The sequence below is a fragment of the Vombatus ursinus genome, unplaced genomic scaffold, assembly GCF_900497805.2.
Source record: "Vombatus ursinus unplaced genomic scaffold, bare-nosed wombat genome assembly UNPS02010822.1, whole genome shotgun sequence".
In the NCBI taxonomy this organism is placed as follows: Eukaryota; Metazoa; Chordata; class Mammalia; order Diprotodontia; family Vombatidae; genus Vombatus; species Vombatus ursinus.
In genome coordinates this window covers 2,852,086-2,866,078 of record NW_020950600.1, presented here as the reverse complement: position 1 = coordinate 2,866,078, position 13,993 = coordinate 2,852,086, and the positions used below count along the sequence as shown (strand labels likewise).

General features: G+C 55.8%; 1 protein-coding gene across 1 annotated transcript in view; it reads right to left on the bottom strand.

Annotated features, from left to right (window-relative positions):
• The window catches only part of SAMD11 (sterile alpha motif domain containing 11), a 40,748-nt gene extending 33,982 nt beyond the window's left edge, over window positions 1-6,766 (bottom strand). Inside the window, 2 exon segments of the mRNA XM_027855507.1 lie at window positions 4,089-4,180; window positions 6,545-6,766. Of these exon segments, the coding sequence (XP_027711308.1) occupies window positions 4,089-4,160 (72 nt within the window). The 5' untranslated portion in view covers window positions 4,161-4,180; window positions 6,545-6,766.
• Window positions 6,767-13,993: the final 7,227 nt, after the last annotated feature.

Here is a 13,993-nt window from a genome sequence, read left to right as displayed (position 1 = left end):
CTGGCGCCGTGGAGAATCAGAGTCTCTGGGGAGGAGATGGTGCCAAAGGCTGAAGCCTGCCTCCCCCAGTTTATCGTTCCAGCCTTCCTCAGGTCTACACTGACAGTGATAAGTATTGACCTAGAGACAGCATGCCAAGTGCCAGCCTCCCTGGCATTAGAGCCTCTCCAGCCTTTAAAAGGCAGCACACATGTGGAAGTCTTTGTGGGCATGGGCATCTACCATCCACTCTCCCTCTCCACCTCATAGACCTTTCCTCTCTGGGCTCCACCAGCATCTAAGCCTAACTTGGGATGGAGAGCAGAGGTTAGGGGTGGGGGAGGGACAGAGACACATGCATCTTATTTCCAACTGGTTTGATTAAAATAAAGAGAGCCAGAGAAAAAGAAAAAGGAATGGGGTGGAGCTAGAAGTGGTCCAGAGTCGTCTACCCTGGCTAAGGCCTGGGCGTGGAGCTCAGAGTCAGCTCAGCCTCTGGGCAATGATACACTCATGAGGGGGGCGGGGAGACTGACAACCAAGTCTGAGCCCAGACATCTGCATCCTCTCCCTCACCTCCCCTTGGTGGAACAAGTGGAGGGCGGGCGGACAGGCGGATGGAGATGAGATGACGGGTAATTTCCATGCAGCTCATTAATTACCAGCAGAGGGGGTCCCTCTGGGCAACAGGGATGGCAAGTATAGCCATGTCTGCTGCTGGGGGGGGGCAGGGGAAGGCCGATGATCCCTCGATCTACCAGAGTAGGGTGGGGCAGGGGGAGATTCCAACAGAGCCTCCAGCCCAGGTCCTCCGACCCCTGGCATGCAACTAATATCCCCCATTCCAGTTCCCACCATCAACAGGTGCTCAGATGAGACAGCTGTTTAACTGCACAAAGGAGGAAACTGAGGCCTCCCTGGCTCTCAAACCAGACAACCCTCCTCTCATTCTTTCCATGCCCTACACAACCCAACACAACTTCTGAACGTGCACCGTGGATGTGCTGTCCTCGGGATCTGGGAAGTCTGGGGCATGTCTCTATGTTGCAATGGAGAGCACTGGGTTTGGAGCAGGAGGGCCTGGGTTCAAATTCTAGCTTTGATTTTCACTACCTGCCTGACCACAAGCAAGTCCTCTATGAAAAGACTAGATGGTTGGACCAGATGGCTTCTATGATCCCAGTACAGATATATACGAGCACATGAACATGCCTGTGTTTCCACGTGTGGTGGGGACAGATTCACTGTGCAGGCCTTGTCCTGGTTAGGGTCCAAGGGCTTAGATGCTACCAGGCTCCAGCAGGGCTAGCAGTAAGAAGGGAGGCCGGGCCCCTGAAGGCCAGCAGCTGGCCCTCAGCATTGCGGCAATCTCAGGCTTCGGAGCATTGCCCCAGGGCACAGCCCAGGACTAAGGGTCACTCTTCCTGAGACTGGCCAAAGGCAGGAAAGCAGGCTGGGAGCCAGGGAGCCAGGGAGCCTGGGGCCTGCCCCAGCTCCCCTGCTGATGCAGGAGCAGAGGATTTAGAGCGGAAAGGGATCTTGGAAAACACTAGGTCCAACCCTCTGCAATTTATATAAGAGGAAAATGATACCCAGAGAGCAGACAGGATCTGTCCAAGGTCACAAAGTGAAAGAGATTTGAACTCATGTCCCTTACTACTGAATCCAATTCCCACAATGTCACCGGCACCTATGCCCTGGGGTGGGGGTCAGGATGGGGGGGGAAGAGATTCCTGTCCCTTTCTGTGCCTCAGAGTTACCTTCTGAGAATGGGGAGAGGAAACCCCATCTGGGTGTCAAGAAAAGTCAGGAAGGTGAATCAGACTTTCAAATTGGCAGGTCTGTGGTAGAGGCAGCGGGGCCCTTGTGTTGAGGTTCAAAGTCACAAGGGGAAGGGATGCTCGGATCCCCTCAACCTCCCCAGAGAGCCTCCCCACAGGGTTGGAAAGAGATTTGATTTCACATTTTACACTGAAATGGAGGCGGGGGGAACCTCACTGGGGAAGCGGGGGAAGGGGAATGTAGGGAAAAACCAGGGTTCCCCCCACCCCAACAGGAAACGTGGGTGGGGAGCTCCCGGGAGGCCCCAGTGCAGCTGCACTGAGAGGGGGGGAGGGCCCAAAAGAGAAGAACAGAGAGGCCCCCTGACCCCGACTGACTCTGGCCAAAGCACCACCCCCCGACCTCAGAAACCTAGCGCACAATCCACAGGAGAAATGACGTCTTCAAGGATGATAAGCCTGTGTAAAAATGTGTCAGTGTTTATGTATGTGTCTGGTCTGTTTCTATACCTGTTCAAGTGTCTATCATTCATCAATCTATCATTTCTCAGCTGCCCCACCCCCACTCATCACAGGGAGAAACTATCTACTGACCCAATTCAGGTCGAATGACTCTCCCAAGGTCACCTGGGATGATGCTTACTCCCTATCTGATGTTGGGGAAGGCAATTCACTTCCCCAGGTCTCAATTTCCTCATCTGTAAAATGACTAGATGGTTGGACCCAATGGCCTTTGAGGGGTGTCCCAGCTCTGGAGCTATGATCCCATGGCACCTTCCCAGCTCACATAGGTCTACTAGGTGCCCACAGCCTTGGCCTCATGTACCCACACTCGGTTTCTGCCAGGATCCAGAGGCCAGGAGCCTGGACTCCATGCCTTTTCACTGGTCTTGTTCATGGGCAAGGAGCAGGGCAGCTTAAGCTCACATGCCATATAAACACCCAGGGGTCCTGCTTTCTCCCAACACAAATGCCCAGGCCAGGCACCCTAACCTCACTCATGATGGGTGCACAGGATTACACCAAAGACATCCAGGTGGGGGAGGTATTGCCCTCCTATGGAACAGATGCCCAGGCCTGGGGCACTGCCGTTCTATGGCACTGTCCTCATGCACAATGGACACCACTGAGTCATATGCTAAGGACCGTGCAGCATAGATCAGTCCTACCACACACATCATGCGTGTCCAGGCGCCCTGCCCCAAAAAGTCACTGATGACTGTGGTCCCTTCTCTCATACTCCACAATGCCCACAGCAGGGGCATATGCCCTCGAATACCAAGGCCAGGGTCACTGCCCTCAAATGCCATGGATTCTTGGGAGCTCTGCTCTCACATACCCAGACAGGAGGTTCTGACCTGACAGTAACTGACGCCTGAAGCCCTTCCCTCACAGCTCAAAGATGCCCAGGTCAGGGGCACACACCCTCAATGGATGAGCAGGCCAGGGCCTCTGTCCTCAAATGCCAGGGATGCCTGGGGGTGCTCTCCCAGTCTACAGATGCCCAGAGTGGGGTCATATCCCTCACTCACACATCACTGTCCTCAAACAACCGCCCCAGTCTCCCAATAGCCCTCTGGAAACAGAAGGAAACAGGCTAGCTGTCTGGCTGGACTGTCCTGGATCTGGATACCAGAGACTGGGACACTGATTGGGCAAAGTCTGGAGACAGTGCCCTCCTGGCACCACTGGCTCATGCAGCTACCAAAGACCCCCCCTGTAAGCCTGAGGACCTCCTGGGGGGACTGCCATCAAACTGTGACATCATTCCCGGGGTTGCTGGACTGCCGTCTCCTCCCCACCCCAGTATCTCATCTTCAAAGAGAAAGCCACTTGCTTGGTGTGTGACTTTGATCCAGTCCTTTCTGAGTTCTAGGTCTGACTTATTTTCCCCACATCTAAGATGGGCAGGGGCAGAGGAGTGGAGATAGACTAGCAGATATCCAATCTCCTTCTACCTCAGTTCTAAGGAGACTCAAACCCTCTGAATTCTTAGGCCTTGTGCTTCCTGGTTGAAGGGCTTCCTAGGACTGAGCTTCCTTTTCCGTCCAGAGATACAAGCAGAAAAAGCCATGGATTTGGTGACAGAGCGCCTGGGTTTGAATCTGCTTACTCATGTAACTGCGTGACCTTGGACAAGTGAGTTAACCTCTTTGGGCCCATTTTCTCCTTTGCAAATGAGAGGGTAGGACGAGAAGGTCTCTAAGGTACCTGCCATCTCTAGGTCTCTGATCCAAGGATCCCTGAGCTCCCAATCCAGATGTCACCAAGAAAGGCAAGGCTGTGTGGGAAAAGAGGGGAAATCCCCATTTGTCCCCAGAATCTTACCACTGGCGAGGAAATTCGACACCCGGGGCAGTCACAGATGGGAGGATGAACCTGTAAGATGCCTTTGGACATAAGGGTCTTCAGACTTTTCCCTGAATGCAAGCAAGAGAGAGAGGAAAAAGGAGAGAAGGAAGGTGAGACCAGGAGGCAGGGATAAGCAAGCCTAATGCACACTTAGAGCAGGGGAGGCTACCAATCCGGAACACATGGGGGCCTAAACTGAACCAGATAAACCCTGGCTAGGACCTCATCCCACCCTGGGGAGCAGGGCAGCTGCTAGTAACGTGGCTCACATGTACCCTGCAAACGTGGCAGAGACTGAGGGACACACATACGTAAGGCATGGCCCACTAACCATCCACAGATGCGCACCCACACAAAGCCTGCGTGCACACACACATGCTCCAAGTGAGGCCCGGGTGTTCACAGATGTGCACATACAGATGCAGGCAGGCACTCGGAGCACACACACATACCCAGAGGCACACACCATATATAAGCTGTGAACGTGCCCAGATGCACCCCCACCGAGCAGCCGAGGCACAGACCACACAAGCATGCTCAGACCCACAAGATGCAAAGCCTGCACACTCAGACCTCCTGTGCCTGGCACAGACCACACACACACACACACACACACACACACACACACACACACACCACAGACCCACACCTTGCATTCTAGGCGCACAGACCGCAAAGACCACCCCCTGGTCTTCCCCGATCCAACCCCCTGCACCCACATATCTCTCCCCCTCACCCCCCCACCCCCATGCGCAGGCACACAGGGCACAGTGATACAGACCCTCCCTTGTACCTCAGGCCAACTTTCTGGCTAGAATTAGGCGGCCCCGCCTCGCCCCAGTCAGCTGGGGAGCCCCCCCGCCCCCGCCCCCTCCCCCTACTCCTGGCCCGAAGCACATACCCCAGGGCTGGCCGCCCCAGAGCTGGTGTGGTGCCGAGCCCGCCCTCCCCACCCTGCCCCGCCTTAGCCGCGCGCAGATTCGGCAGGAGACTGCTGAAACCTAAGCCCGCAGCGCAACCGCCCGCCTGCCTTCCGTCCCCTAACGCACAGCGGCTTCCCAGCGGGGCTTCCCGGGGGAACCCAGGAGGCCAGCCCGTGGGCAACTAGGCTGGCAGGAGGTGGGAGAGTACTGCAGCGAGGCGGCTCCCGCCCCCGCCCCGGCCCCTGCGGGCTCCTGCCCGGGGCTGCCCCTCCCGCCTGCTCAGCTAATGAGCTGTCAAGCCTGCCGCCCCCAGCGCCCCGCCAGCTCCTCCACCGCCTCCGCCTCCGCGCAGCCCTCCGGGGGCTGTCCGTTCCCGTTTCTCCAAGGGGACTGGGGGGGGGGTCGGCCACTCTGCTCCCCATCCCCCAGCCCTAGTACTGAGCGGCACCCCCTTCCCCATCCCGTAGGATGCCTCCCTCCACCCAGCAGCTCCCTGGAGCTGCGCCGCCATAGACCCCCTCCAACTTTCTAACTCAGCTTCGACCCCCAGAGCCCGCACTCACTGAGCTGGCTGGATAGGCAGCAGGCCAGCCTCCCTGCCCTACCCCCCCCCCCCCAAAAACCCGGCGCGCTCTCCCCCCCCCCCCCCCCCCCCTCCTCCCCGCCCCGGCTCTCCCAGCTGCTGCCGCTTGTCCCCTCCCCACAGCGCTGTCTCTCTCTCTTTCTCTCTCTCTCTCTCTCTCTCTCACACACACACACACACACACACACACACACACACATGCACACAAGCGCACTGTCTCATCTACACATACACAGAGAAACAAACAAATGGACAAACACGTACAGTCTCACTCCCCAGCGCGCAGGCACACAACCCCCTACAGGAACCCACACACACAAAAGCGCACACACTCATATACACAGACAAACAGTCCCGCAGACCACTGTCTCTCTCAAACGCACTTCCAGTCCTGGAGACACACTGGCACACACGTTTCCAGGCACACAGGCCTCCCCCTGTCACATCCCCAGGCCCACAGACCCCAAAACACACAGCCCATCCCTTCCCTCCAGACCCGGAAAGCTGAGGCTTGAAGTGATTTCTCGAAGCCCTCACTGTTCCTCTCCCTGCCTCAGCCCAGAGTTCTCTCAAAGTTTGGGGGGGGTGAGGGTGGGAAGAGAAGGGAACCTCAAAGATTGGGGGAGATGTCGGTCCTTCCGCCTGCATTCTTCGCCCTCGGCCCACCCGAGTGCCTGGCAGGAATGGGTTGTGTGAGCGTAGATGTGAAATGTGCATGTCTGGGGTGGGAAGGGTGTATCCCAGGCCTGGGGGGGGGGGGTTCGGCAGCGCCCCCTTGGGGCCAGGCCGGGCCTCGGGCCACCGCAGGGCCAAGGTCAGGGCGCCCCCTTTGGGCCGGGCAAGGGAGGTGGCAGAGGGGTCCCCCAGTTCCCCGAGTGCTGGAGAGAGCCCGGTGCGTTCCAAAGGGTCCCAGAGCAGGGAGGTACCTTTGTGGCGGATGCTCCGCTTCCAGTCCTTGGCTGTCTCGCGGCCGCTGACGAATTGGAACTCGTTGGGGGTGAGCCACTCGCCGCGGTAGCGGATGGAGGGGCCCTTGCTCCCCTGGCAAAGCTTATGCACATAGAGCAGCGCTCGGTTGTCGCCGCACTCCACCTCTATGCACGGCTCGCCGTGGTCCAGGAAGGGCTGGAAGTCGGGAGCTGCCGAGAAGCGCTCCAGCGCTACCTCGTCCGGGGGCAGCGGCAGCGGCCGGTGCGCCCGGGGCAGGCTCAGGTAGGCGCGCGGGGGGTGGAGGTGGAGGTGGGGCGGCGGGGGCGGGGGCGGCGGCGGGGGCGGCGGCGGGGGCGCGAAGAGAGGCTCGTAGCCCCGCGGGGGTGGGCCCGTCAGGGGCACTGGCACCGGGATGGGGATAGCGGCGGCGGCGGCCAGCGGCGCCAGGTAGTCGGGCAGCGCGTCCAGGGGCTGGTTGAAGGCGGCCAGGGCCATCTCCTCCCTGGCCGAGAGCTCCTTTTTGACGGCCGGCATGGTGCCGAGGCTGCACCGGGGCGCAGCCTCGGGCCCCGAGCGATCAAGTTGTCTGCCTCCTCCTCCTCCCTGTCCTCCTCCTCCTCCCTGTCTTCCTCCTCCTCCTCTTCCTCCTCCTCCTCCTCCTCCTGGTCTTCCTCCTCCTCTTCCCTCTACTGCTGCTGCTGCTGTTCCGAGCTCCGGCTGGAGTTGGGCTGCCGCGAGCCGGCGGCCCCTCGGGCGCTCCGGGGGCGGGGGCGGGGGCGAGGGCGGGGGCGGGGGGCGGCAGTGGCGGCGGCGGGAGGCGCCCGCCGGCAGCCGGCTGCCCCAGTAGCGCGCCCGCGCCCTGGGAGCTAGTGCGCCGAAGCCCCCGGGGCCGGCGCCGCCGCCGCTACTGGCGCCCGGACTGCAGCCGCTGCGGTGCCTCTCGCTGGGCCGCCTCTCCAGCCCGAGACCTGACATCCTGCCGCGGGCTCTGCAGCCCGACACATGGTGCTGCTTGGAAATACTTATTGATCCCGATCGACCCGCCGACCTCAGCGGCTCCTGCCCCTGGCCCGGGGCCCCCAAACTCCGAGCCCTACGGGGCCCCGCTCCTCAGGGGACTCGAGCCATCCGGGCGCCTTGCCGCGGGCTTCCCCCCTCAGTCCCCACTCGGGTCCGAACCCAGACAGTGGAAATTGGCCGTAGCCTTTCCAGCTCTGGCTTCTAGCATTTTCCTCCCTTCGGCCCCCGCCCCGGAGCGCACATACCCCTACTGCCCCAAACGCACACGCATACACACGCGTGTGCATACACGCGTCTGATCACTGGGAGTTGGGAGACTCGGGCCCCAGCGGCTGCCCCGGTGCAGCCGCCGCTCTTCCAACTTGGCCCATTTAAACGGCCCCCGCGCGGCGGGCGAGCGCCAACTCCGGCGGGGGGTGCGCGACGGCCGACCGAGGCCCTCACCCCCCCCCCCCCCCCCGCAGTTTGGACGCGGCGGCAGCTGTGAGTCGGAGCGGGAGCCCATTAATGACCAGGGCCGTGGGGGCGGGGGCGCGGGGACATCCCAGCCTCGAATTCCTCCCGAAGCAAGGGAGAAGTCCGGGAGTACAGAGCGTGTGAGCGCAGCCACTGCCGATCCCGCTCCGTTATTAATGATTTTAATTGCTGGCTGGGTATTTATGGTGATGGGGTGTGAAGGCCCGAGCCGCCCTCCACGTGGGGAGCTGGGTAGGTGCGAGGGTGAGGACCCCTGTCTGCCTGGCGGGTGATGGGAACTCGAGAAAGAGAGAGACAGAAAGGCAGAGAGAGACAGAGAGACTGGGGTGGGGTGGGGGGGGGAGACAGACACAGAGAGAGGGGAGAGGGAGGACAGAGAGGCGGGAGGGGGGAGGGGGAGAGAGAGAGAGAGTGCTGGGTTAAGGGTTGGAGGGGTGGGCATGGTAGAGTGTGAGGCCGCAGAGATTTCTATGCTTCTGCGGGAGGCCGTGTGGAGTGGGTGGTGTGCAGTTTGGACAGGGCCACGGCAAAGGAAGAAAGGGGAGCTGAAAGTGAATGGGCGTGCAAAGGGGACCCTGGGAGCTCTCTGAGAACGAAACTTGCTTTGTCTCCTCAGGCTTAGCACACTGGCCGACATAGAGTGGGCGCTTAATAAATGCTTGTTGACTGAGGGCGGTAAGCAGACTGGAAAAGCTTTGAGAAGGTCACAGGGCTATGGTGACCCATTTCAGGTTGAACGCTACCCAGTAACTTATCAGGGAAGTAACCGTCCCTTGGCTACCAAAGGAGGCAGAGGCAGGCTGACCTTACCTAGAGCCTCTGTCCCACTCGGCCCCCCCACCCCCACCCCACACACATACCTGGAGAGGGGCCGGAAATGTCGCTGAAGAGATTATTCCTAGACCAAACTTGGTTGTTATGGTAATCCACAGTCCTTCCCCACTCAGCCTATAGAGGAGATGTGCAGCCACACATACCTCACTCCTCCCCACAGATACACAAACGCACACACACACACACACACACACCTCACAGACAAACAGAAGTTTGCACTCCACTGAGAAATTTCCTGTGGTTCTGCCAGTTACAGCTGGTGAGCCCTAGCTCAGGGATCAGTCAGCTGGGCATCCCTGGGTACACAGTTCTAGTCAACTAGAGTTATAATTGACTACAGTTAATGGGCAGATAGTGAAGCCTACAAATTAGAATCATAATAGATCCAGAGGGGAGAGAGGTCAAGTTCAGAGGGGCCTGAGATAATTGAGGAAGTATTGGGGACCTTAAGTTTGAGTGACCATTAAAGAGAGGCACCTAAACTGGGCCTGGAAAGAAAATAAGGAATTCATCAGGCAGAGACGGGATGAAGGAGGATCTGGGCAAAAGTGTGGAGGTGGGAAGATATGTTGAATTTGAGGAATAGTTGGAAGTTGGTTGAAACATGGAGAATGTGAAGATAAGTAATTTGAAAGAAGGCTGAAAAGGGAGATTGGAGCTAGATCTTGAAGGGCCAGGCTGAGGAATGTGCGTCTTTATCTCAGAGGTAATGGGGAGCCAGTAAAGGCTAACTGACAGAGATTTGCCTGAGGAAAATTATTTTGGCAATTCTGTGAAGGGTGGATTGGAAAAAGGAGAGACTGGAAACAGAAGCACAGTTAGGCAGCAGTGTCATAGTCTACTGGAGAGGCGATGAAGGCCAGAGTGAGGGTGGTGACTGTGAAAAGGGAGTCAGGTGTTCCTGAGGTTGTCAATATAACCCACCCCTCCCCCCACTTGGCAGCTGAGGCATGAGGGGGTGAATGGGAAGACCTGAAGATGATTCTGAGGCTTCTGGCCTGGGTGACCAGGAGGGTGGTGGGGCTCTCACTAGAAACTGAGACATGAGAGGAAGGGGCAGAGATTTTGGAAAAACAGCTGTCCTAGACATTGGAGGATGGAAGGGGGAGGATATGGATGAGAACAGGCACCTTGCTGTCTTGGTGAGACAACAGACAGATGTGGACAAAGCATCGTCTTAACCTGTGCCTAGTGACATAAGAAATCCTGGGCCGGAAGTTCTGAGGGAAGGGGGGGTTAGTTCTGCCAGTGAAGGGGCTGCTGCCTGATTCTTCCATCCAGAATCCTGCCTTTTGTAGTTCCTTGGGGCCCAGGACAAAGGACAACATCTCCCACCTCCACACTTTTGCCCAGATCCTCCCTCATCCCGTCTCTGCCTGATGAATTCCTTATTTCCTTTCCAGGCCCAGTTCAGGTGCCTCTCTTAAATGGTCACTCAAACTTAAGGTCCCCAATACTTCCTCAACCATTTCACAGACTAAGGAGGCACAGGGTGAGCTACCCTTCATCGTTTAGGACTGCAAGGTTCTAAGGTACTTGACGAGCTCATTTGATCTCATAGCAACCTTGGGGGGGTAAGTGCTATTCTTCTTCCTGTTTTACAGATGAGGAAACTGAGGCATAGAGTGGTTAAGTGACTTGCCCAGGACCACAAATCAAGTGAAGCATGATTTGTACTTGGGTCTTCCTAACTCCAAGCCTAGCCTTCTATTCATTTACACCCCCACCTCCCTCTTCATATATATGTATTAACGAGAGGCGTTTCTTGAGCACCTACCAAAAAAAGTGAAAGATTACCCCACACCTCCTTGAGGAGTTTCCATTCTACTGACTGGCTTAAGGGAGGGGGCAGTGTGGCCAGGATCTAACCTAACCACCAGGAATTCTTCTGGGGTCTCTTAGAAAATGAGTAAACCTTCAAGGACCATGGCCAGAGCTCAGCCCAAGGTTTTCTGCGCCCTACATAACGTTGAAAAGTTGCTGCTGTCCCCTGGAATCTTTAAAGGTTTTATTCTAACCAATACAAATTGACTTATCACAAAATAAAGATGTGTGGACTGTGGAGAGAGGAGTTTCCTGGCATTAAGGGCAAGTCCATTTATAAAAAGTCACATTGCAATATGTCCTTTGCTGCCCCCTCCTTGGCACTGTCACCTGGGAAACTGGCTAACTTGTCTCTTCCTAGTTCCAGCTCTGGCCTGGGAACAGATTCAGACAAGGAGACCTGAAGTCCTGCCCAGAGTTAGGGAATGAGACCTGGCACCAGAAAGGGAAAGAAATAGAGTTGGGTGGATTCTGTCCCCTCCCACCCCCAGACCCTTGTCCCTCAACCACCTTGGGGCTCCACCCATCCTCCTATCTTCCTGACCTCACCTCTGCACATGTCACTAAGCTCACTAGGTTGGATGTGGGACCCTTTGGCCCAAATCCAGGTAAACCCAAGCCCAGAAGCACTTGATTTCAGCCCAAGACTGGAAGGGATGGTGAGATAGAGATTGGAGGAGGGGCTTGGAGCAAAAGCTGGAAAAACTTGGAGGTCAGAGGTGACAGTGGTCACAGGAGCGGCAGACTAGAAGGAGGAGCCCTAGTGGAAAGGGGAACCTGAGGGGGAAGGGCCGGGATTCTGCTTGGAGCTCCCCAAAGAAAGGCTGCCGGGGTCCCTTTCCTATGGCGTGATGGTGGGTCAAGGAGCCAGCTTGAAGCCAAGAGCCAACCACAGTCCAGAGGCAGAAGTCCCTTGGGAGGTCCTGAAATGGACAGGATCAGAATAACAATAAAAACACTTTGGGGGCATTTCTCAGTTTTTGAAGTAATTCACATTTCAGCCTCATTTGAGTCTCAAACAACCCTTGAGGTAGGGGGGTAGAGTTAGGTGTAAGAAGACTGGAAATGTAGAGGGGGCAGCTTATGAAGGATCCCCAAAGACTGAATTTTATATTTGTTCTTGGAGGCAACAGGGAGCTTAGCACAATGCCTGGCACATAGTAGGCGCTTAATAAATGTTAATTGATTGACACTGGCTGACTGAAGGCATTATTCTCCCCATTTTTCAGCCGAGCAAACTGAGGGACAATGAGATTAAGTGACTTACTTGTCCATAATCACACAAACAGCATTCTCTCTGGCTGGCTGCCATGCCTGGAACATTCTCCCTCCTGCAATCTGACTACTGACCTACCCAGCTTCCTTTACATCCCAGATAAAATCCCACCTTCTGTGGGAAGCCTCACCCAACCCTTCTTAATTCCTGTGCCTTCCCTCAGTTAATGATTTCCTATTTATCCCATATATAGTTTGCTTTGCATATATTTGTTTGCATGTGGTCTGTCTCTCCAGTTAGATTGCAAGCTCTTGGAGGGCAGGGGCTGTCTTTTGCTTCTTTTCATATCCCCCATGGTTCAGCACAGTGTGGCTGGCACATAGTAGGCATTTAATAAATGTTGATTGATTGAAAGATGGGATTTGAATCCAGTTTTTCCCTGACTCCAAGTCCAAAATTCTACATATATGTGTGTGCATTCCTTTGGGGCGAGGGGGCAAATGTCCATGGAGAGGCAGGACTGGCTTAGAACCCCAGACTCTTGGGTTCTGTTCTAGAATCTGCCCCACTCCCACTTATTTGTCAACCTTGGAAAAGTTATTGTCCCTCTTCAGCTGCTCACTGTTGCCTCTGGGACAAGGGTTCTTACCTTATGGGGTCCTTGAACTTGGATGGGGGAGAAGATTGAACCTTTATTTTATTAAAATTGGCTTCCTTTGCCATCTTCTGTATTTTTCCCCTGAATTTAAAAACATGATTCTGAGAAGGAGGTCCATAATTTTCAGCAGACTGCCAGCGGGGTCCCCAATACCAAAACCGATAAGAACTCTGTGTCCAAAGACCTCTGTTTAGCATTCAGATTTAGCATTCTCCCACTGGCTCCAGCCAACCTGCCCAGGCTGATTAGACATTGCACTCTTTCAGGAACTCTCCATTCCATCCAAACTGGCCTTCTGGCCATCCTCTGTGTAAGACATTTCATCAATCCAAGCTGATGTTTGCATAGGCTGTCTGTCCTCCAGGCTTGGAATGCACACTGCTCACCTCCTGACCTCAGAGAATCCCTGGTTTCCCTCCACGCTCTGCACAAGTGTCCCCTTCTATGGGAGACCCCTTTCCGGATTCCCCACCCCCACCCCAGCCCACTTCAACCTTCCCCTAGGAAGTTTCTTCTAGGGACACCCCGTCTGCTCTTCTAGAGAGCTCTGCCCCTTCTTTCTTATTTCCGTTCTCAATTTTTCCACGTGTAGCTTACCTCCATTGTGCTTGGTTCTGCCTTCAAAGGCTATGCAGAATAAACTCAATTTCTTCCTCAGGCCAGCCCCCCAAGATACCTTGGGGTAGCTCTCAAGATCTCCCTCCTGAGTCTTTTCCAGGCTAAATATCACCAGGTCCTTTAAGTGGTCCTCTGGCATGATCATGAATCAAGAAGACCTGAGTTCAGACAGCCTCTGATCCTTCCTAGCTGTTTGACCCTGAGCAAATCACCTAACTCTGTCTGCCTGAGTTTTCTGAAAACTCTTTTCTGTAAAATGGGGATAATAATAGTACCTGCCTCTCAGGGTTGTTGTGAAGATCAATTGTAAAGCATGTGGCCCAGTGCCTTGCACATAGTAGGCACTTAATAATGCGTGTTTCTTCCCTCCCTCCCTCTTGGCAGCCTGGTTATTTCCCTCCTTCCTCAGGCTTATCAATGGGGTTCCAAAGATGTGAAGCCCAGTGAGAGGGAGACTGACCTTGGGATTTCACTGAGAGAGCCACCTATCTGCTCACTCTGGGCCTATGCTCCGGCCAGCATCCTTATCCCTCCCCTCCCCACTGGGGTCACCTGACCCTGAGAGGACAGCTCCCCTCCACCTTTCCAGAACCTCTATGCATTGTCTCTTCTCCTTAGAATGGAAGCTCTTTGAGGGAAGGGTTTATCTTGCTTGTATTTCTATCCCCAACCTTAGCACAGGGCCCAGTGCATTGTAAGTGCTTCATAAATGATCTCTCTCTATCTCTGTTTTTGTCTCTGTCTCTGTCTTTCTGTCTCTCTGTCTCTATCTGTCTCTGTCTCTATCTGTCTGTCTCT